Below are 20,379 nucleotides of genomic sequence, written 5' to 3' on the forward strand. Positions count from 1 at the left end.
CATTGAGAATGAATGGGTCCGCACCCGTTCCCGATATTGCGGAACGGATGCGGACCCATTTGCGGACGTGTAAATGGACCCAAAAGGTGGCCATACACAGAGTTACATCTGCTGATTTCAGTGGGGTCGAGTGACTATGTGCAGGGGGGTGTCCTAAATGTCCCCTGATGGTAAAAGTCAGAAGAAAGAAGCGTCGGGCATGTTGGTTCAACATGCCCAATCCTGTGTTCCCACAGAAGATAATCACTATTAAAAACACATGTACATTTATGTATATGGAGTAAACAGGAAGAATAATTGTGAACCAAATGCTCGCCATACGGTCTCCTGGAGCGCTGGCTATGATATGGGATAGGAAAACTCATTCAAAGTTTCCAGATATTAGAATAATGGCCTGCTTTTTACTGAAAACGGCATGTCTTGTCCTTAGGGCCCATGCACATGACAGTTGCTTGGGCACTGAGTGCATTGGGGTCCGCAATTTGCTGTCCCCAGTGCATGAGCAACATCCATTCCAGGTCCTATACACTGTGCATTTCTATTGTTTGCAACTGTTAACATGTAATGTGCCTGGTTCACCAGCAGGTGGCAGCCAATATGGCAGAGCTACAGTCACAGAGAATGTCCCCGAACATACTGGAGGACATAACGGGAGAACGGAGCGGCGCCCAGGGATAATAGTAAGTGCAGTGAGATCCCTGGGCGCCGCTGTATATGTCATGATACTTAGTTCACAATGTTTTTCCAGGTGAAAGGTCCTCTTTAACCCATGGACAAGGGGGGGGGGCGCTGTTTTGGGGAAGAAATTGTACTGTCAGGCAAGTTTTTAAGAAATAAAAGTAATGAGAAAATATGTGGTAAGAAGCAAGTTTGGTAAGGGATTGAGATTACTCAGCGTCTGGAGGAAGTCAGTAAGATTCTGGTCTTGCTTCGCACTGGTCACGATGCATCTTGGCTGCAGATCAGAAATCACTGGGGAAGGAAAAGGAAGACGCAGAAGATATTAGACTGTGATAATGAAGATTAGTCAACCCATTACTAGAAACAAGCGCGTCTAATTATATAGAAATATTGGACTCTACAGGGAAATTTCCCGGCGAGCCCTCCTCGTGGCTGCCGGCCGGGTACATAATGATCTGATGCTTTCAGCATCGATTAATTTAGGAGCATCAGTAACTTCTGCCCCTGACTGGTGGCAGTGTGATATTTGGTTCTGCTAGGGCAGTATATTCTGCCGCACGTTGCGGTATTGTAGGCCCCGCCTACTTCTGCTGGCCCTGCCTATTTGTGTTGGCCCGCCTTCTGGCAATTTGGAGATGCTTTCTTTTTCTTTTTTTTTCCAGGACCACTTTAAGTTCTCAATCTGCCCCTGCTTAGGCCTTAGGCTACTTTCACACTAGCGTTAAAGTTTTCCGGTATTGAGTTCCGTCCTAGTTTTATCCTACTGCATTCTGAATGGAGAGCAATCCGTTCAGTATACATCAGGATGTCTTCAGTTCCGTCACTATTACGGTATTTGAACAGAGAAAATACCGCAGCATGCTGCAGTATTTTCTCCGGCCAAAATTCCGGAACTCTTGCCTGAATGCCGGATCCGGCATTAATTTCCATTGAAATGTATTAATGCCGGATCCGGTATCAAGTGTTCCGGTAAAACAGATCTGGTTTCCAGGTCTGCGCGTGCGCAGAGCTTTAAAAATGTGAAAAATAATAAATACCTGATCCGTTTTTCCGGATGACACTGATCCTGATCAGTCTGCAAATGACATGCGTTTGCACACAGTTTTCCTGATCAGGCAGGCAGTTCAGGCAACTGAACTGTCTGCCGGAATCAAACAACGCAAGTGTGAACGTACCCTTAGTGCACACAATGCAGATTATTTCAATTTTCTGCATATTAATCAACTCAGTCTGCGTTCTATGAACATGACCTTAAACGGGATTATTTAAAAAAAAACAGCGATAGCTATAAAAAATTAAATAAAAGAATGAATACCCATTTCTTCCTTCCCAGGTGGGCGATGATTTCGGTCAGTATACGGCAAGTCATATATTATTAACTGGCTGGGAGGGGGAACATTTTTTATACAACTATTTACATTTTCAACAATTTAACCAAATATGATTTTTAATAAATGTAAACAATTCAGAGGATGAAATGTGTAGAACTGTAGAACAGAAGCAGACTTTTAGTTCGTTTTTTTTTTTCCATGTTGTAGGTAGATCCAAAATCCTGAGCAAAATAATTTCTTTATGGGGCTCTGTTTATTCTGACTTTGGTCTCCGACTAATATGTCTGTAAAGATGTAATATAAGCTACTCACCAATATATTCCCCATACATATTTATGAATGAAAGGGTTTTTTCTGGGACTTACCGTATATACTGATGACCTACCCCCAGGGTACGTCATCAGTATCATGCCAGTAGGGGCCGACTTCCAGCACCCCCACCATTCAGCTGTGGGAAGGAGCTGCAGAGCGCTGAAGCCTCTTCCTCGTCCCGAGTTGTCACATCCGCTGGTCACGTGGCCTCAAGTGAATTGGATTGAGCTGCAATACCAAGCCCAGCCACTATACAATGTAAGGCGCTATGCTTGGTATGCTATGAAGAGGCTCACCCTGGTGCTGCAGCCCCTTCAAACAGCTGAATGGCATGGGTGCAGGGAGTCGGACCCTACTGTTCTGATATGGATGACCTGTGCTGAGCAATCAGTATGTAAGTCCTGGAAGAGTAAATGAAGAAAAGGCTATAGGCATGTAGTCAATAAGAAGGTCCCGTCGCTGTGCCACCGACCTCTATTAAGCAGACGGAGCTGTTCTGTCTCTGGAGTATCCGGCATAAAGTGAATGGAGCAGTCACCAGAGTTATAATACGCAGCCGCGAGATGGCCGGACTGCCATAACACACTCAGGTATATCTAGAGGAAACATACAGGAGACGCATCGTTAGTGCCCAGTTATTAGTATGATAAAGGGGTATGCCCATCTCGTAAAGTGATGGTATATTGCTAGGATATGCCATCACTTTATGATTGGTGGGGGTCTGATTTATGATACGCTGTAGATCCCAAGAATGAAAGGGCCACAGCCCTGCTTAAGCAATTAAATCCCTTTGCAGTACTTTCCTATACAGCGATGCCCAAGCCACCCGCTATACAATAGTACTGCAACATCTCCATTCAAGTCAGTGGGTCGGCTATGGTTCCATGCACAGCGGGGCGGTCGGGATGCTGCTGTGTGGGGAAAAACAGCGAGGGAGGAGCTGCAGCACTGAATCAGAGCTGTAGCCCCTTCATTTTCAGGACGGGTGGAGATCCCACAGATTAGACCCCTACGATCATTAAAAAGGGGTTTTCAGGCTCCTGATATTGATAGCCTATTCTCAGGATAGGTCATTAATATCCGATCGGTGAGGCTCCGACGTGCCGAACCCTCACCGATCAGCTGTTCCCTGCAGAAGCTGGCAGTGGAACTAGCTCTGTGAATGGAACAGGAAGCACAGCTCCGTTCAAACTGTAGTGGCCGTGCTGGGTTACTGCAGCTCAGCTCCCATTCACTTCAAAGAGAGATGAGCTGCAGTACTCGGCATGACCACTAAACTTTGAACTGCGCTGTGCTTCCTGTTCCATTCACAGAGCTATTTCCAGTGGCGGAGGATGCAGGGAACAGCTGATCGTGGGGGTGCGGCGTGTTGAACCGTCACGGATCGGATTCCACAAGAAAGATTATCTTGTGTATTATTCCCAATAAAAATTACCATTGTTGTGGCCAAAGTTGTAGCAGATGCAGCTTTAGTCACAGTTTATAAAAATCCCTTAGTCTCAGTGTCACACCTAACAATTAACTGCACCGATCACTGCTGACGGGTGACGTTAATAACACTGATTATCTGGTGACGATGGGTGCTGTCAGGGGGAGGGCATGTTAGACAGCAAGTGATCAGTCAGTGTTCTCCAGACACCATGCGCATGCTGGACCAGCCACTCCGTTCATTTCTGGGGCTCCATGGGGTACGGGCCCCCATTCCTGTGCTCAGTGTAACCGATCTTATAGTTCTCCCCTATTCTGTGGATGGGGATAACTTTATATAACCAGAATACCCCTTTAAGTTCCTCCTGTAAATCAGCAATACATAATTAAGAACCTCTGCTGGTGGCTCCTGCTCATCTTCTTGAGAATCAGCAATTATAATATTCGTCGGCGCCTGGAAGTGATCCATCGGAGAATATTCCTGAAGCCTGAAGACAAAAAAAACCAACAACTAATTAACATCTGGAGTCTTATAAAGAAGGATACCGATGATTGATACAACATGGCAAAGATTTTTCCCCCCTTAAAAATCTAATACCATTTTTAAAGAGCATCTGTCAGCAGGATCAACCCTATTAAACCAGGCATAGTGAATGGTAGGGTAGATGCTGCTGAGTGAAATGACACCTTTTTATGTATTTACTGAAATGTAGCCGTTTTATTTAGATGCAAATTAGCCAATTGGTGCACAATGGGGTGTGCCTGAGCCCTTCGGAGCACGAAATCGTCACCGGCCCTATACCTCCTGACACTCCACCATTTCACTTGGTTGACAGAGATGCTGGGCCCTGTAATCTTGCACCTACGCCATGGTTTCCATGTAACGGCACCACACAAATACATTAAAAAGTGTCAGTTTACTCTGCAGGATCAACCCTAGCAGGCGCTATGCATGGTTTAATAGGGTTAATCCTGCTGACAGATGCTCTTTAAAAGGGACTTCTAGTTTAATATCGGGTGTCTTCTATTGCTTACCATTGGACCCTGGCTTTTGTGCCCGTTATGACTGCCACAGTAATGCCTCACTGAAATTGACTGCCATGTGCTACGGTAGATGTAAACGATCCAAAAACAATGCCACTCCAGTCTATGGGCTGTGTGTGGTACTGCAGCTCAGACCCTTCCACTGTATGGAAGCTGAGCTGCAATACCAGACACAGCGCATGGACATGGGAACGAGGGGGGCCACGTCTCGAAATTTGAGATTTGCACCGTAACATTTTTGTCCTTGTAAGCCGTATACCGGGGTGGGCTCCCCAGGATACAGCGAAGTCACGAACGAGAAAAGCAACTCTGACACCAGCTTTTTACTGCAATATGACACTGAACGCAAACCCCAACCTCTTGGAACATAAAATGGATTTACATACACTCAGCCCGCAGGCCGATACTCTTGTGCTGCACAGCACGGCGCCCTGCAATGGATGCCAGAAAGAATTGCACTAGTTTGCCTACTGGCGGGCACAACTAAAATGGCCACACCGTACCTGTTATTACCCTAGAAATGACACGAACGATTATGTGGGTGTATGATACGGGCTGGCCTGCGGTGCAACACAAAAGTTCACAATCTTATAATAAACTACAATATTCCCCCTCCTGTAACTGGTCCTATGGCATGTGCCTGCGCATTACTCCTGCGCCTGGGCTGGATTGAGCAGGTGAGACGTCTATCAGCTCTTAACTGTGCAATTTCTCTTTTTATTATGGAGTCCTTTTGTGAACAGCAGAAACACTTTTTGGCCTGACACACGAAACAGAGACCCTAACTAGCTAACTACAGGCCTGGTCTAGTCTCTAGGCGCCAATATTGCAATGAGGTGCGTGCACGATCTTACCGACCCGGGTCTGCTCTGTCTCCGCTAATGGCTCCGAACAAGCAGTCTATTTAACAAACATGCGGTACCGCAGAGCAGGTAGTTTGTTCCTCAGCTCTCATCAGCACTCCTGGCAGAAGTCCTCTGTCTCCTGGGCAGAATCTGGGTCCTGAACAGCAATCAGCTTAAGGCTCCATTCACACGTCCGCAGAATGTGTTCCGCAATTTTGCGGAACGGATGCGGACCCATTCATTCTCTATGGGGACGGAATGGATGCGGACAGCACACAGTGTGCTGTCTGCATCCGCAATTGCGGAGCGCGTCCCCGATCTTCGGGTCCGCAGCTCCGCAAAAGATAGCAGCTTGCGGACAAGAATAGGCATTTCTATGGGGGTGCCGGGCTGGTGTGTTGCGGACCCGCAATTTGCGGGTCCGCATCACATCACGGACGTGTGAATGGAGCCTAACTTGACTGTAGCTGTGGTTGCAAAATGTTGATCCCACACTTGAATGTGAATGGATTCACTCCTCTCTGTGTCCTTCCAATATGGCGACTTCCTCTTTCTCCTTCAGCCTGGAAAACCCACCTCTCATGAATATGGAAATATGTATATGTAGTCAGTCAGCTGTGCCTAGGAAATGGCGGCATCTTGTGGCCAAACAGCAGAACGTCAGCCCGGAACATTCAATTTAATCCACACAAACGGTGTTCAACAATTTGAGCGGTTTCCCAATCTCACATCCTGACAGCAAAAATATCCTGGGATCCAAAGGACAGAGGAAGGTTATTGGCTGCGTTCCTCTCCATGACTTGAGCCAGCCTATGATAAAGGGCACGCCTACGCTAGACTATGGCACTGGTGACAGATGGCACTCAAGTCTAACCTAGCTGGGTGGTCAGTTTGGGACTTTCTGTAGCAAAGGAAGGGGAGGAGAACGGCTGCAGTATAATAGAGCCCTGTGCAGACGTCTATCCATGCAGATTATCTGCACACAGCTCGTCACAACTGCAGACAGTTTCATCTTTTGAGGCTCTGCAAATGCGAAGCTTCCCTTTAACTATTTCTTTGCACAATTCACAGTTTTCAGACTCTTCATCATAAAATCTAACTATGATACTAATTATATAATTATCCTGCGTACAATTCAGGATTTTCCTAAGTTATGACGTAAAGTCATGATTTTATGAAAGACACGGAGGCGAGTATTTGCTTAACTCTTTCTTTACTGAGACATAGCAGCAAAGATAACTGAAGAAAAAAATGACATCAGTGTAACCATGGTAATAACTCCACCCCCATAGCCCCTATATAAGGCGCATCACCCCATGGACACTTCCTCTTTCTTTGTGGACTTCAACTGACGAGAACCTGGAACCTCGAACAGTCAACAAACAGCCCGAACCTTGGCTGCGAACGAGAACACCGGAAAGCCGTAAGGTGAACACTTGGAAACAGCAGACAGAGGGTGATCAACCTGAAGAGAAAATAAAAGATCATGGTAATATGGATACTAACAAACCGAGTATGGGAACCACACCCGGACTCATTCCCTGCGGACACAATAAGAAATTAAACAAAACATATAAGTAAACTTCCGAAAGGTCCGAGACCCCCAGACCAGATGGGTGGGTACAAAACAAAGGGAGGGAAATACTCGCCTCCGTGTCTTTCATAAAATCATGACTTTACGTCATAACTTAGGAAAATCCTGAATTTTATTTCAAGACACGGAGGCTCATATTTGCTAGTTTAAAGCTGAGCAATCACGGAGGAAAAAGCGTGAGGAACAGGTCTAAAATAGAATTCCCGAAAGGTAGAGACTCGGGACCAATCCGCCAAACGTAATACATCCTCTAAACGGGCACCAGCTACGGACATAGAGGTAGCCGCTGCCCCACGCACAGAATGTGCGGTAAAGATGGACGTGTCGATACCCGATAGGGACAGGATCCATTTAACCCAACGGGACAGTGTGACGCTTGAAACCGGCGCAAAGGGGCGGCGGAAGGAGATGAAAAGCTGGGGATCATTCCCAGAGCGAGAAGCCAGAGTGCGAGCCTCATACTCCCTGAGACAAGCCACCGGACACAACTGCAGAGACGAAGGGAAAGACGGATAAGCAACGGATTTAATGCCCGTCTTTGTGCGCCGAGAAATATTAAACAAAACTCCCTCCGGCGTAAAATAGCGAGCATCCACATCCAGAGCCCGGACGTCAGAGACACGCTTACACGAAATCAAACACAAAAGGGTCACTAATTTGGCCGAGAGCTGCCGGAGAGACAACAAGGAGTTGGAAGGCCAACCCTCTAGAAACCTAAGAACTGACGCCACGTCCCAAGTGGAAGAAAAACGAGGTCGTGGAGGCCGCGCTAAACGACAGCCTCGCAACAACCTGCACACTAACGCATGTTGGCCTGCGGGAACACCATCAAACCCCGAATGCCCGGAAGAAATGGCAGACCGGTACACATTGAGAGTACGGTAAGCTCTCCCTGCCTCAAACAGAGATGTGAGGAACTGAAGAACGTCCGTCACAGGGGCCAGTACGGGATCCAAGTCCCGAGAATCGCACCAACGACTCCAGACGTCCCAAGCGGCGTGATAGGCTCGTCTAGTGCCTGGGGCCCATGCCGACTCCAACAGACGTCTAGTCGCCGCCGAAAAGCTGGAGGAGTCCCAGGAACCCCTGAAATGCGACAGGCGAGAAGATGAAGCGAGCCGTCGAGGAGTAGAGGGTGAGGACGGCCGTAAGGGTCGAGCAGGAGGAGAGGGAAAGATGGCAAGAGCCGAGGTTCCTCCGACAGAAGGTAAAGTAGCTGGGGAAACCAAGACTGTGTTCTCCAGTAAGGAACTATCAGAACCATCTGGGCCTGTTGGCGACACACCTGAGCAAGCACTCGAGGGATGAGTGCGAAAGGAGGGAAAGCGTAAAGCAGAGACCCGCCCCAGGGCTGAAGGAAAGCATCCACTGCCTCGGCCTCTGGGTCTGGACGCCAGCTGAAGAACCTGGGGAGTTGTGCGTTCAAACGCGTCGCGAATAAATCGATGGAGAAAGGGCCCCAGAGAGATACAATATCCTGGAAAACCCCCGAATCCAACTTCCAGTCGCTGGAATCTGAAAGACAACGAGAACTCCAGTCGGCCAACGTGTTGTGTAACCCAGGAAGGTATTCGGCCACCACTGACAGCCCCCTGGACAGGCAGAACTCCCAAAAATCCTTGGCCAGAGATGACAGGACCCTGGATCGCGTTCCTCCCAGGCAGTTCACATAACGGACAGCCGAGACATTGTCCATCCGTAAACGGACACACGCCCGAGCCGACCCGTGAGCAAAGCTGCGGATCGCAAAAGATCCCGCTAAGAGCTCGAGAGCGTTGATATGCAAGTGTGATTCGTCCGGGGACCACGCTCCTCCCGTGGACACCCCTTGACAATGGGCCCCCCAACCCATGAGGCTGGCATCCGACTCGATGACAAGGTCGGGACTGGGGCCGAAAATGGCTCGGCCATTCCACACAGATAAATTGTGGATCCACCACACCAGTTCGTGCCTGGTCTCCGTGTCTAAGATCAGAGTGTCCGAAAATGAAGCCCCCGCCCTGAGGTGAGCAATTTTGAGCCTCTGAAGGGCTCGATAATGTAAGGGGGCTGGGAAAATCGCCTGAATGGAAGAGGTTAGAAGGCCAATCAAGCGAGCCAGTTGACGGAGGGACACCTGAGGAAGGGCGAGAGAATGGCGGATCTCTTTGCGGAATCGCCTTGACCTTGGACGCGGGTAGACTGAGCGTTTGACTCCCCGAATCTATGGTAAACCCTAGGAACTCTATGGAAGTGGTTGGCAAAAGGCAGGACTTTTCCAGGTTGAGAATGAACCCCAAGCCCTGAAGAAGGTCTTGGGTCAACTTCAGATGACCAAGTAAAAGGGGCGGATCCTGAGCCATAATCAGGATGTCGTCCAAATAAATGATCAGACGAATTCCTCTCCCTCTGAGCCAGGCCACTGCCGGTTTCATGAGTTTCGTAAAACACCATGGGGCCGACGACAGACCAAATGGGAGGCAGGTAAAACGCCAGATGCGGTCCCTCCAAAGGAACTGGAGAAGACTCCGGGACACCGGGGCCACAGGAACTGTGAGATACGCATCTTTTAGATCTAATTTGACGAACCAGTCCCCTGGTTGAAGCATATCTCTTAACAGATGGATCCCTTCCATTTTGAAATGTCTGTAACGAACGAAGACATTTAAGTTCTTTAGATTTATGACTGGCCGGAATTGTCCGCCTTTCTTCTGCACTAGGAAAATACTGCTCAGTATTCCCGTATGAGGTTCGGGGGATACCTCTATCGCCTCCTTCCGGAGGAGGGAGAAAAGTTCTGCATCTAAGAGCGTCTGTATCTGGTTCGAACAAGAAACCCTCGGGATAGGAGGAAGGTTTCTTGGGGCGGCTACCAACTCGATGGTGAATCCCTGAACTGTGGAGAGGACCCACTGGTCTGAGGAGATCCTTGACCACGCACGGAAAAAGAAACAGAGTCTTCCCCCAACCTGTAGCGAAATCGGATAAGACACACAGAGATGGCTTACCATATGGGCGTCTGGATCCTGGAGCGCCTCGGAATCCTCTGGACCGGAAAGAGCCACCGCGAGACGGGAAGAACGTTGGCTGGTACTTGGGATCCTGAAGGGACTGGCGGTAATTAAAGGAGCCTCTGCCCGTGCCTCTGGGCTGGAAATTGGATCGGCCGGACAGGCGGCCCCTGAGACTGCCGGCCCTGGATGAAAAACGAGACTGGAAAACGCGGCGCATCGAACTCTGCGCCTTATCCAGGGCCGTAAAGGCCCCCACGTATTTTCCCAATTCTTTAATAAAAGGATCTCCGAAAAGGAAGGCCCTGTGCCTCCTTACCGGACTCAGAGAGGGACAGATTTGCTAACTTGGGCTCTATCTTCATCAAGATAGCCTTTCTTCTCTCAATGGCAATGGAGGTGTTTACATTGCCAACTAAACATATAGCCCTTTGGGCCCAGCCGCTAAGATCCTCTGGGTCGACCTGCGTGCCCGCTACTCTAGCGGTCTCGGCTAAATCGAGGATTTTTGCCAGTGGGCCGGTCATATCGAGCAATTTGTCCTGGCAAGCTTTGAGCGCAGAATCAAGCCCCTTGCGTGGGTTGAAACCGGTTTTCGCCAGAAATTGGACCACTTTTGGGTCCACAGTAGGGGTCTCACATATCTTGTTCGGAATTAGGGGACGGGGACATTCCGCGCGCAGCTTACTGCGAGCCTCCTTGGAAAGAGGCGTGCGGATCCTAGCCTCAAGATACTGGGTCACATGGGTGGCAGGAAGCCACTCAGAGGACCGCGGATGGTGTAGCTGGTCGGGATTAAACAGAGGATCCCCCATGGGGTCTATAACTGTGTCTTTGGCGACTTCCAGCGGCTCAGTAATAACACCCGTTGTCAGAGACGGGTCTTCTAAGGCAGTATCCACTGCAATATCCGCTAACTCATCCCCTGAGTGAGTGGACCAATTCTCACCTGCCTCCTCAACAGACTCTGCGTCTGAATCTGATACCGGATCCGGGAGTGCCCGGGCGGTCTTCCAAGATCGCACCCTTTCTGCCGGGCGCGGGTTAGCTCTTTTGCGTGACTTATTCACGCAGTCAGTGGATGGGCCAGAGCCATCATTCAAGAGTGTTCTGGAGGCAGGAGGGGGCATAACAGAAACTGGCTGTGCCATAAGGGCCTGTGATATGGACTGTGTCAGCGAAGCTGACATGGTCCCCATTGCCGCAACAATTGCATCAGATATAGATTGTTGTAAATTAGTAGCCTGCACTACAGGAGCAGGCGTCTCATTAACTCTGAAAGGAGTGGTGGGAGCTATCTGACCTGTGTGTTTGTCTTGGGCAGAAGCGACAGGGGAAGCTGGCACAGAGGACATGATGGATGAGATACTGCAGGAGTTAGTCACCCCAACAGAGTCAATAGGGAAGCGCAGAGGGAGAAATACCGGACTGAATGTGATGAACAACCGACCGTGCGGTGCTGAAGATGCAGCCGATAGTACTGGCAGCCGGAAACACACTAAGAAAAACCCGGGAATCGTAGGGGGAGTAGAAAACCCTAAGACTCCACCTCCTACCAGTGAGGGCCAATGAGCGGACGCCAAAGGAATGACGTCCGAAATCCCGCGAGATCTCGGTGATCAGAATCCACCAAAGTAAAGATGGCGCCCGAGAATCTCGCACCTCGCGAGACTACGAGCGCGCGCAGCCTGGAAGAAGCGGCGAAAAAGGTAAGGCCCTGAGGAGAGTGGGGGGGAAGAAAATGGCCGAATGCCGTATAATATAAGGGGAAAATCGAAGCGCCGGGCACCCGAACCGGAGGCTAAGCGGCACAACAAGGCCGGACGAAGACAAGCAATAACCAAAAAAGCACCACAAGCGGGCCCTAATAGGGGATGAACAAATAAAATGAGAGAGGGGAAAAAAGGAGTCCCACAGAGATGAGAGAGACAGAGGGCAGACAAATAAGCCCTAATCAACTAACGGACGCCAAGGATGACGTCCGCAAATTGAGAACCCTATCTATATAAGGGTTAACAATAGGACACAAGGCAATGAAAACTATACAGATTAAAATATATAACCATGTACTTATCTGAGAAGCAGCAAAGAAAGAGGAAGTGTCCATGGGGTGATGCGCCTTATATAGGGGCTATGGGGGTGGAGTTATTACCATGGTTACACTGATGTCATTTTTTTCTTCAGTTATCTTTGCTGCTATGTCTCAGTAAAGAAAGAGTTAAGCAAATATGAGCCTCCGTGTCTTGAAATAAAATTATTATTAACGTTAATGGTGCATTGCACAGAGCCCCTGGGCAGCCCTGCCCCGTATTAGGCAATCGCATGAGCATGAGGCCTCATGCACACGACCGTTGTGTGCATCCGTGGCCGTTGTGCCGTTTTCAGTTTTTTTTCGCTGACCCATTGACTTTCAATGGGTCCGTGGAAAAATCGGAAAATGCACCGTTTTGCAGCCGAGGCCGTGATCCGTGTATCCTGTCCGTCCAAAAAATATGACCTGTCCTATTTTTTTGACGGACAACGGTTCACCGACCCATTAAAGTCAATGGGTCCGTGAAAGAACACGGATGCACACAAGATTGGCATCCGTGTCCGTGATCCGTGGCCGTAGGTTGCTTTCATACAGACGGATCCGAAGATCCGTCTGCATAAAAGCTTTTTCTGATCTAAGCTTTCACTTCGTGAAAACTCATATCCGACAGTATATTCTAACACAGAAGCGTTCCCATGGTGATGGGGACGCTTCTAGTTAGAATACACTACAAACTTTGTACAAGACTGCCCCCTGCTGCCTGGCAGCACCCGATCTCTTACAGGGGGATATGATAGCACAATTAACTCCTTCAGGTGCGGCACCTAAAGGGGTTAATTGTACTATCATATTCCCCTGTAAGAGATCAGGGCTGCCAGGCAGCAGGGGGCAGACCCCCCCCCCTCCCCAGTTTGAATATCGTTGGTGGCACAGTGTGCGCCCCCCATCGGGCCCCCCCTTCCTCCCTCTAATGTTAGAAATCGTTGGTGGCACAGTGTGCGCCCACCATCGCCCCCCCCTCCCTCCCTCTATTGTAATAAATCGTTGGTGGCACAGTGTGCGCCCACCATCGGCCCCCCTCCCTCTATAGCAGTAACAACATTGGTGGCAGTGTGCGGCCTCCCATCTCCCCCCCAGTGTGGCAGCGGAGTTCCGATCGGAGTCCCAGTTTAATCGCTGGGGCTCCAATCGGTAACCATGGCAACCAGGAAGCTACTGCAGCCCTGGTTGCCATGGTTACTTAGCAATAGTACAACAGTAGAAGATTCATACTTACCTGCTTGCTGCTGCGATGTCTGTGAACGGCCGGGAGCTCCTCCTACTGGTAAGTGACAGTTCTTTAGCAATGCGCCGCACAGACCTTTCACTTACCAGTAGGTGGAGCTCCTGGCCGGACACAGACATCGCAGCAGCAAGCAGGTAACTATGAGTCTTCTACTATTGTACTATTGCTAAGTAACCATGGCAACCAGGACTGCAGTAGCGTCCTGGTTGCCATGGTTACCGATCGGAGCCCCAGCGATTAAACTGGGACTCCGATCGGAACTCCGCTGCCACCAATGATGGGGGGGGGGGAGGAATGGGAGGCCGCACACTGCCACCAATGTTGTTACTGCTATAGAGGGAGGGGGGGGCCGATGGGGGGCACACTGTGCCACCAACGATTTATTACAATAGAGGGAGGGAGGGGGGGCGATGGTGGGCGCACACTGTGTCACCAACGATTTATTACAATAGAGGGAGGGAGGGGGGGCGATGGTGGGCGCACACTGTGCCACCAATGATTTATTACACTAGAGGGAGGAAGGGGGGCCCGATGGGGGGCGCACACTGTGCCACCAACGATATTCAAACTGGGGAGGGGGGGGGGTCTGCCCCCTGCTGCCTGGCAGCCCTGATCTCTTACAGGGGAATATGATAGTACAATTAACCCCTTTAGGTGCCGCACCTGAAGGGGTTAATTGTGCTATCATATCCCCCTGTAAGAGATCGGGTGCTGCCAGGGGCAGCAGGGGGCAGTCTTGTACAAAGTTTGTAGTGTATTCTAACTAGAAGCGTCCCCATCACCATGGGAACGCCTCTGTGTTAGAATATACTGTCGGATCTGAGTTTCATGAAGTAGCTCATATCCGACAGTATATTCTAACATAGAGGCGTTCCCATGGTGATGGGGACGCTTCAAGTTAAAAAATACCATCGGATTGGAGAAAACTCCAATCCGATGGTATAAAAGAACTCCAGACTTTACATTGAAAGTCAATGGGGACGGATCCGTTTGAAATGGCACCATATTGTGTCAACATCAAACGGATCCGTCCCCATTGACTTGCATTGTAATTCAGGACGGATCCGTTTGGCTCCGCACGGCCAGGCGGACACCAAAACGACTTTTTTTTCATGTCCGTGGATCCTCCAAAAATCAAGGAAGACCCACGGACGAAAAAACGGTCACGGATCACGGACCCGCGGACCGTGAAAAAAAACTGTCGTGTGCATGAGGCCTAATACACGAGTCGAAGAATTGTCTTTCAATGTACAGTATACAGGTCCTTCTCAAAAAATTAGCATATTGTGATAAAGTTAATTATTTTCTGTAATGTACTGATAAACATTAGACTTTCATATATTTTAGATTCATTACACACCAACTGAAGTAGTTCAAGCCTTTTATTGTTTTAATATTGATGATTTTGGCATACAGCTCAAGAAAACCCAAATTTCCTATCTCAAAAAATTAGCATATTTTATCCGACCAATAAAAGAAAAGTGTTTTTAATACAAAAAAAGTCAACCTTCAAATAATTATGTTCAGTTATGCACTCAATACTTGGTCGGGAATCCTTTTGCAGAAATGACTGCTTCAATGCGGCGTGGCATGGAGGCAATCAACCTGTGGCACTGCTGAGGTGTTATGGAGGCCCAGGATGCTTCGATAGCGGCCTTAAGCTCATCCAGAGTGTTGGGTCTTGCGTCTCTCAACTTTCTCTTCCCAATATCCCACAGATTCTCTATGGGGTTCAGGTCAGGAGAGTTGGCAGGCCAATTGAGCACAGTAATACCATGGTCAGTAAACCATTTACCAGTGGTTTTGGCGCTGTGAGCAGGTGCCAGGTCGTGCTGAAAAATGAAATCTTCATCTCCATAAAGCTTTTCAGCAGATGGAAGCATGAAGTGCTCCAAAATCTCCTGATAGCTAGCTGCATTGACCCTGCCCTTGATAAAACACAGTGGACCAACACCAGCAGCTGACATGGCACCCCAGACCATCACTGACTGTGGGTACTTGACACTGGACTTCAGGCATTTTGGCATTTCCCTCTCCCCAGTCTTCCTCCAGACTCTGGCACCTTGATTTCCGAATGACATGCAACAGTCCAGTGCTGCTTCTCTGTAGCCCAGGTCAGGCGCTTCTGCCGCTGTTTCTGGTTCAAAAGTGGCTTGACCTGGGGAATGCGGCACCTGTAGCCCATTTCCTGCACATGCCTGTACACGGTGGCTCTGGATGTTTCTACTCCAGACTCAGTCCACTGCTTCCGCAGGTCCCCCAAGGTCTGGAATCGGTCCTTCTCCACAATCTTCCTCAGGGTCCGGTCACCTCTTCTCGTTGTGCAGCGTTTTCTGCCACACTTTTTCCTTCCCACAGACTTCCCACTGAGGTGCCTTGATACAGCACTCTGGGAACAGCCTATTCCTTCAAAAATTTCTTTCTGTGTCTTACCCTCTTGCTTGAGGGTGTCAATGATGGCCTTCTGGACAGCAGTCAGGTCGGCAGTCTTACCCATGATTGCGGTTTTGAGTAATGAACCAGGCTGGGAGTTTTTAAAAGCCTCAGGAATCTTTTGCAGGTGTTTAGAGTTAATTAGTTGATTCAGATGATTAGGTTAATAGCTCGTTTAGAGAACCTTTTCATGATATGCTAATTTTTTGAGATAGGAATTTGGGGTTTTCACGAGCTGTATGCCAAAATCATCAATATTAAAACAATAAAAGGCTTGAACTACTTCAGTTGGTGTGTAATGAATCTAAAATATACGAAAGTCTAATGTTTATCAGTACATTACAGAAAATAATGAACTTTATCACAATATGCTAATTTTTTGAGAAGGACCTGTATATGGGTGTTATTGAGCAGGCTTCCCCATGACGTACATGCTTCCTCCGTCAGTCTATGCACCAGAATGAAATCTACAGCAGTTCGGAGAGGCCTTAGATTTCGGTGATGATGAAACTGGTGGGCCGATGGCCCCGTCCACACCCCTGCCTCGCCCCCTTTTTGTAAACTTGGAGAGGGCAGCGTAAAATGCCAGTTGCAACTTAAAAGTCACAGTAGCATTGAAAAAGTGCAAAAACTTTTTCAAGCCAGGAAGATGCGTAGGGGGATGGTAGATTTTCCCCTAAAACCTTTTGCGATCAACTCTTACTAGCGGTAGAAGCTGCACAGTTTACCTGCAGCGGCCACTAAAGGAGAAGTGTGGTATTGCATGGAGCCTATTTCAAAAGGAATGGGTGAATACGTATGGGGTCATTTATCAAACTGGTGTAAAGTAGAACTGGCTTAGTTGCCCATAGCAACCAATCAGCTTCCACCTTTCATTTTTCAAAGGAACTGTCCAAAATGAAAGGTAGAATCTGATTGGTTGCTATGGGCAACTAAGCCAGTTCTACTTTACACCAGTTTGATAAATGACCCCAGTAGTCTCTCTGCTGTGGTTAAAAAAGGAGTTGCCTTTTGTAATGTCCATATGTCCTCAAAGACGTGTCCTCGAGCTCTGGTCACTTTACTTTATTAGTTGATGTGCACATTTGCATTGAGATTTCTGTTACATGCTCCATATTTGTGAAACGCATGCACCATTTAGTTTCTAAAATCAAAAGCATAAAAGAGGAGTGGCCATATAACTGGCAGTGTTTGAACATAAAAGAACACTAAGGCCTCATGCACACGACAGGTTTTTTTTGCGGATAGAATGGGGACCCATTCATTTCGATGGGTCAGCAAACAAAATGCTGATAGTTCATCCGTTTGTGTTCCGCGTCCGTCGTCAGTGTTTCCCTTCAGCAAAAAAAATAGTGCATGTCCTACTTTTTTCAGATTTGCGGACAAGGATAGACATTTATTACAAGGGATCTGTGGAAAAAAACGGATCCTCCCAAAAAAACTGATGCCGCATCAGTTTTTTTTGGCGGACGCACAATTTGCGGACGCAAAAAACAACTGTTGTGTCCATGAGGCCTAAGGCCTCATGCACACGACCGTTGTTTCATTCCGCGTCTGTTGTTCCGTTTCTCGTGATTTTCTGCGGACCCATTGACTTTCAATGGGTCCGTTGAAAACTCGGCTAATGTACCGTTTGTCATCCGCGTCCGTGATCCGTGGTTTCAGTCCGTCAAAAAAATATAACCTGTCCTATTTTTTTCACGGAAAATGGTTCGCGGACCCATTCAAGTCAATAGGTCCGTAAAAAAACGCGGAGGCACACAAGATTGTCATCCGCGTCCGCGTTTTTTTCCTATCATTTGCATGGCAAACTTGACTTAGACTTTTTTTTACTTTCCTTCATGTCTGGTGATCCTCCAAAAATAAAGGAAGACACACGGAAACAAAAACAGATCACGGAACACCGGAACCCCATTTTGCGGAACGGAACACAACAACGGTCGTGTGCATGAGGCCTAAGGGTGATCAAAATTAAATGACAAAAACTAACTGAGGAAAGGCTTTTTTTATTTTATTTTTTTATCACACATTACCCATGCTTAGATTTAAAAATTGAATTTCATATTAGAGTATTTCATTTAATTTTTAATTGTGGCATGAAATCTGCACACATGGGTGAAAAATGAAATCTCAAAAAGGTATTTGCATTAAATTTAATTTTTTTATTTTCAATTTCATTTTATTTTTGGCCTCCCTTAACAACCATGCTCCCAGTAGTGGCAGCTGCAGGTATGCCAGAATTATAACTGTTTTAATGACATTTAGGAGAGCACTAGTCATGTCTCCTATTTTTCTCCAACAAGGACAAAAGAAAAATGGTCTTTTATTAAAACTTTTTAATATACTTACTGTAGGGATTCTTCTATGGTCCAGCATCACTACTGCCCGCCAGTCAGTGTACTGATGTGTCCTCCACACCCTGGACTTGGTCATCCATAGAAATACCACCGCTGTGGGCTGCTAGTGGCCACCCCATGTCAGGTGCTATTTCGTCAGTATGGCTGACAGGTCAGCAAACAGCCGGGCAGCAGCAATGCTGGAACAGAGAAGAATCCATAAGATAAATATATTGCAAGGCCCTTTAAAGAGTAGGTTCACCCTCAACCACCTCACTGCCATTTACTTATAGAATTCGGGTAGGAACACGATACTTTAATTCTGCTTTACACTAGGCATATTGATGGCTCTATAATAATACTTACCTTTGTATAATGTACGCTCGGCATGGTCGGCATTATGTTCTGTATAATGACAGATAGCAAAAGCTGCCGTACAAGCTTTTCTTTGTCACCTGGCAGGCAGAGAGCCTGCGCTGTTACCTGATAGGCGCTGCTGTACTCTCTATGCAAACAGGGCGACTGTGCTCCTGAGGCCTCCTGCACAGGGCCATATTAAAGCTGTACAGTATATATACGTTCCATAGTGTGCACAGCAGACTATAGCCCCCATAGTCTATACCGTATAAGGTAACAAATCGGAGCATGGGTATAAAAAGGGGCTGCGTAGTGAACCAAGCAAAATGTTGTGTTTTATGCCCCACCCATTTATATAAGACACGCCCCAAACCACGGCTTTTGAGCCACAAGGTGAATACAGGATGACACACCAGGCCCTGTAAACAGAGATATAGACCCTTGACTTCCACCCCTCTATATGGACCACCATATTAATAAAGAAACTACATTTATACCCCCATAAATACAGACTTAAGACCCCCCCCCAATTTACAGACCTATCCATTTATACAGACCCTATACTCACTCCATCTATACAGACCCCATACTTCTACATTTATATAGACCCCATGTAACATCCCAGAGTTATGTTACGAAACTCTTTTACCCCGCTACAACCTGTTAAGTGTATTTATACTGTCATCTAATGTAATTTTATATAAAATTCTCACAAATGTGCATTGAAACCATTGTTAAATGTATCTGCTGTAATTTCTATGTTCACCAGCAGGTGGCAGCAATGTGTTTAGCAGGGACTTAGCTATAGTTTAGTATTTCTAGACTGGAATAGTTCATTCCAGTTTAGACCCCCCTTCTGTGAGCAGAGTGGACTATGCCCATATCCTGCCTCATGGATGGGGAAGGAAGTTAGAGTCAGTGTGCCAGCCACCCCGGCTAGGGGAAGGCTGTGCTTGTAGGAGCTCCCAGTTCTAGGGATCCAAGCCAGTATCTTGTCTCGGCTGAGACGAAAGATCATCATTCCCAGTCTGAGCCTTCAGCCTCAGCTGGTAGAAAGCAAGCAGGCACCTCCAGAAGTCCAGGAAGAACCATACCCTGTGAGCACAACTGTGAGTAACGTCCAGAGACCAGGAGAAGCCAAATTCCTCCTCAGCTAGTCAGTCCCCAATACAGCAGAAGACAGATAGTGCAGAAGATATAGATTCCTGCCACATATTACAGAGCCACAAACAGACGTACTTATCCTGCAAAGAGCTCCAGGCACATGATAGAAGCAGAAGACAGATCCCTGCCACACATTGCCAATACCTGCTGGGACCCAAGACTATTGCTGTATCTCACTTGGATGAAAGCTGCATATAGTAAAGACAAGTTTGAACTTTATTCTAAGTCTGGATCTCAATTATTGCTGCAAAACCCTCAATTACTCCTACTAGCAACACACTGATTTTATTGCAAGTGAGCCAGGATCCAGGAGTCCAGCCGTAATCAGGTAGGAGACACCGTTGACACTATACCTATTACCATACAGAGACATTACACCACTCTGGCATTCCTAACCTGGTACGTGAGCTACAACACCTTAAAGGGCCCTGCGTTAGTACCCTGCGCACGCTGCAATTGGCGTCACGAACAAAAACTATAAACTATCATTCACACCTGACCCAGCCATTGCATATTATTGGCGTCAGAGTGCATTATTCCAATCCGG

The 20,379-nt window shown here is 47.8% G+C and overlaps 1 protein-coding gene across 2 annotated transcripts in view; it reads right to left on the bottom strand.

Moving 5' to 3' along the window:
* MSH5 (mutS homolog 5) overlaps positions 1-20,379 on the bottom strand; it is an 80,264-nt gene that overhangs the window by 54,634 nt on the left and 5,251 nt on the right. For both annotated transcript variants that reach the window (XM_044306399.1, XM_044306398.1), the window contains exons 2-4: positions 4,147-4,240; positions 2,797-2,920; positions 892-972 (exon numbers count right to left, since the gene is read on the bottom strand). In XM_044306399.1, the coding sequence (XP_044162334.1) occupies positions 892-972; positions 2,797-2,920; positions 4,147-4,221 (280 nt within the window). In that variant the 5' untranslated portion in view covers positions 4,222-4,240. The remainder of the gene's footprint in view (positions 1-891; positions 973-2,796; positions 2,921-4,146; positions 4,241-20,379) is intronic.

The sequence above is a fragment of the Bufo gargarizans genome, chromosome 9, assembly GCF_014858855.1.
Source record: "Bufo gargarizans isolate SCDJY-AF-19 chromosome 9, ASM1485885v1, whole genome shotgun sequence".
NCBI lineage: Eukaryota > Metazoa > Chordata > Amphibia > Anura > Bufonidae > Bufo > Bufo gargarizans.